Source organism: Cyprinodon variegatus, unplaced genomic scaffold (genome assembly GCF_000732505.1).
Source record: "Cyprinodon variegatus isolate N-32 unplaced genomic scaffold, C_variegatus-1.0 Scaffold1458, whole genome shotgun sequence".
Classification (NCBI taxonomy): domain Eukaryota; kingdom Metazoa; phylum Chordata; class Actinopteri; order Cyprinodontiformes; family Cyprinodontidae; genus Cyprinodon; species Cyprinodon variegatus.
In genome coordinates, this window is record NW_015151911.1 from 140833 (window position 1) to 143995 (window position 3163).

General features: G+C 53.3%; 1 protein-coding gene across 1 annotated transcript in view; it reads left to right on the top strand.

Moving 5' to 3' along the window:
* The first annotated feature begins 374 nt into the window (after positions 1-374).
* LOC107103476 (mitochondrial 2-oxoglutarate/malate carrier protein-like) overlaps positions 375-3163 on the top strand; it is an 8814-nt gene continuing 6025 nt past the window's right edge. The window contains exons 1-3 of the mRNA XM_015403196.1: positions 375-593; positions 2521-2673; positions 2744-2918. Coding sequence (XP_015258682.1) covers positions 529-593; positions 2521-2673; positions 2744-2918 — 393 coding nt within the window. The 5' untranslated portion in view covers positions 375-528. The remainder of the gene's footprint in view (positions 594-2520; positions 2674-2743; positions 2919-3163) is intronic.

Below are 3163 nucleotides of genomic sequence, written 5' to 3' on the forward strand. Positions count from 1 at the left end.
AACTAAAATAATTATAGATTTAAACCTTTAAAACTTTACAGGTTATTTTTAAAACATCTTTATATCAGGATGTTTCCTTATTTTAAACATATTTCCAGTCTTTATTAATTCTTACAGTAATTCTTTCTCAGGTTCTGCTGTTGGATCAGTGGAATCACTGACAGGATCTATTGGCTGATTTATGTTTATTTATTTCAGATTAAATCAGAATAAAAACCTTTCAACTCGTTTCTGTTAGTTTATTTTCGTGTCCTTGATCCTCGCGCGCTGATTGGTCCTTTTCTGGCTGTGGTCCTGCCCCCCGCGCTTTGATTGGTCTACTGAGTTCCATGCCCTCCCTCTGCGCCTCCTGATTGGTTCGTGCGGCGCTCGGTGTTTCCACGCTGCGGCTCCAGCAGAGTCACCTTGCTTCAGCCGCTGCTGCACCGGGGAGCGACCAGGGAACCGTCCGGCCCAGAGGCACACAATCAGGCACTGGGAGCGGGAATCTGAGCGGGACTCTGCGGCCACCGACCGAAGCGGGTCGACATGGCGGACACTAAGCCGAAGACCTCACCGAAGGCCATCAAGTTCCTGTTCGGAGGTCTGGCCGGGTAGGTGCTGCTGCTAGCCGCGGAGCTAACGGCTAATGTCAGGGGTCAGCGGGGAGCAGGAGGCCCGGAGCCGGCTGGGCTGTCAGGGTCAAACGGTGAACGGAACCAGGGGGGCTGCCAGGGTCAGATTAGAGCTAATTCTGGATTATTACCACGATAGAGTCCCAATCTGAGAGGAACCGAGCTAATCCGGAGCTGCTAGCGGCTAATGCTAGCTGTCAGGAGGTGTTGTGGTTCAGTTTGTCCCCAGATTATCTGCCTCTCCTCTGATTGATCACCTGGGACCAGATTCAGAGTCTCTGACTGGATCAGAACTACCTGGATTCAGAACCACCTGGGTCAGAACCACCTGCATCAGAACCACCAGGGTCAGAACCACCTGGGTCAGAACCATCTGGATCAGAACCACCTGGATCAGAACCACCTGGATCAGAACCACCTGGATCAGAACCACCAGGGTCAGAACCAGGGTTCTGTTTCAGACTGATACCTCCTGAGGTCCAGCTCTGGTTCTAACCCTCCATCAGAACCCAGTTTGGACCCCTGGATCAGAACTGGTTTATGAAGCCCAGCAGAAGGTTACTGGACCTGGTGGAACCAGTCCCCGGACCTTTAGAACCCTACAGGCATTCAGAACCTGTGGTTCTGGTTCTGCCCTGGTTCTACGGTTCATCAGCCACCATGGTTCTGTTCAGTGAAGCAACCAGAACCGTTGGACGGGTCAGAGGAGAACCAGTAGGACCTTCTGGCTGCAGGTCCATCTGGGATGTTTCTTTAGAACCCAGTAGAACTTCTCTGTCCTTCTGCTAACAGAACCAGAACCAAGCAAACCTCAGGTTGTGGTTTTGTAGTGGAGGTTCTATTAGAACTCTGCGGTCCGACCCGTCTGAGGACGGGAGGAGCTCCTCTGGAATGAGACAGAAATAACCCGGACCTGAAGGAGGAGCCGGAGGAACCGGAACCTCTGGAATCTGTAGAGGCAGCCTGTGGAGGTCAGTGGGCCCGGTTCTGAAGGTGAAATGGATCAGAACCAGCCTCCCATCGAGCTCAGCGTTTTCTAGAAGATTCCTCTGGAGGCAGAAGTTCTGATGGAGGCCAGGAACCAGCAGAACCTCTTCAGAACCGCTTCCACCCCAGACCACTGGGTTTCTCTGACTGATGATGGCGGTACCGGTTCTATGAACAGTCAGAACCAAACCTTCATCCCTGCAGTCCATCAGAACATCTTCAGGACGGGTCCATCTGGACCTGGACCAGTCCTGGGTCTGTAGGTCCAGATGGGCCCGTTAGAACCTGGTTCTGCTGGGCGGGTCCCGGGTCCTCATGTTCAGAACTGTCCACCGTATGGTACCGGGCCCTCTGTCCTGACCCGAGTCCTTGGAACCAGCTCAGGTCCAATGGTTCTGGTCCCTGCAGAACCTCCTGATTGGGCCAGAAGTTCCCCATCACTGAACCTTTGGACTGGGTTTTGTGTTTCTTTGAAAATGTCTACTGGTTTCCATGGCAACCAGAGGGTTCTGCTCGTCGGTTCTGGTGGAAGCGGGCTGGGTTCACCTCCCAGAGTTCAGCTGGGTCAGAACCAGGTTGATGTGGTTCTGTTCTGGTGAAGATCTGGACTCTGACCTCCCTGCTGAGCTCAGCATCTTATCTTATCAGGGCTGTTACCATAGCAACCATCTGACGGCTGCACACATGGATCTGGATCTGATCCAGGACCTGGACTGGTTCTGGTTCTGCTTCAGAGAGATCCTCATAAATCGCAGACCTCTGAGCTCTACTGGTCTCCTTGGTTCTGGGGTTCTGGAGCAGTCCGGTTCCTGGGCTTTAGGACCCAGGCTGCTGTTTGTGGAGGTTCTGGATGAGGCGGACCCGGTCCATGGTGCGGTTCTGGTTCTGCAGCAGTAACGGGTCGCTCTGTCCTCCTCAGCATGGGAGCCACGGTGTTCGTCCAGCCTCTGGACCTGGTGAAGAACCGCATGCAGCTCAGCGGTCAGGGAACCAAGGCCCGCGAGTACAAGACCAGCTTCCACGCCCTGTTCTCCATCCTGAAGAACGAAGGAGTGGGAGGCATCTACACCGGGTAGGTCCGCTAACACCACCCCCCCAGCTGCTGGCCCGGTTCTGGTTCTGATTCTGCTCCCTCTGCCCAGCCTGTCTGCAGGTCTGCTACGTCAGGCCACCTACACCACCACCCGCCTGGGCATCTACACCATCCTGTTTGAGAAGATGACCAGCGCCGATGGACGCCCTCCCAACTTCCTGCTCAAGGTCCGTCCTAACAGAACCCTTCAGAACCCAGCAGGCCCGGTTCTACAGAGCTATATCGTTCTATAGAGCTAACGTGTTCTACAGCGCTACCGTGTTCTACAGCGCTACCGTGTTCTATGGAGCTTACACGTTCTATAGAGGTAACACGTTCTATGGAGCTAACACGTTCTATGGAGCTAACATGTTCTATGGAGCTAACACGTTCTATAGAGGTAACACGTTCTATGGAGCTAACACGTTCTATGGAGCTAACATGTTCTATAGAGGTAACACGTTCTATGGAGCTAATACGTTCTATAGAG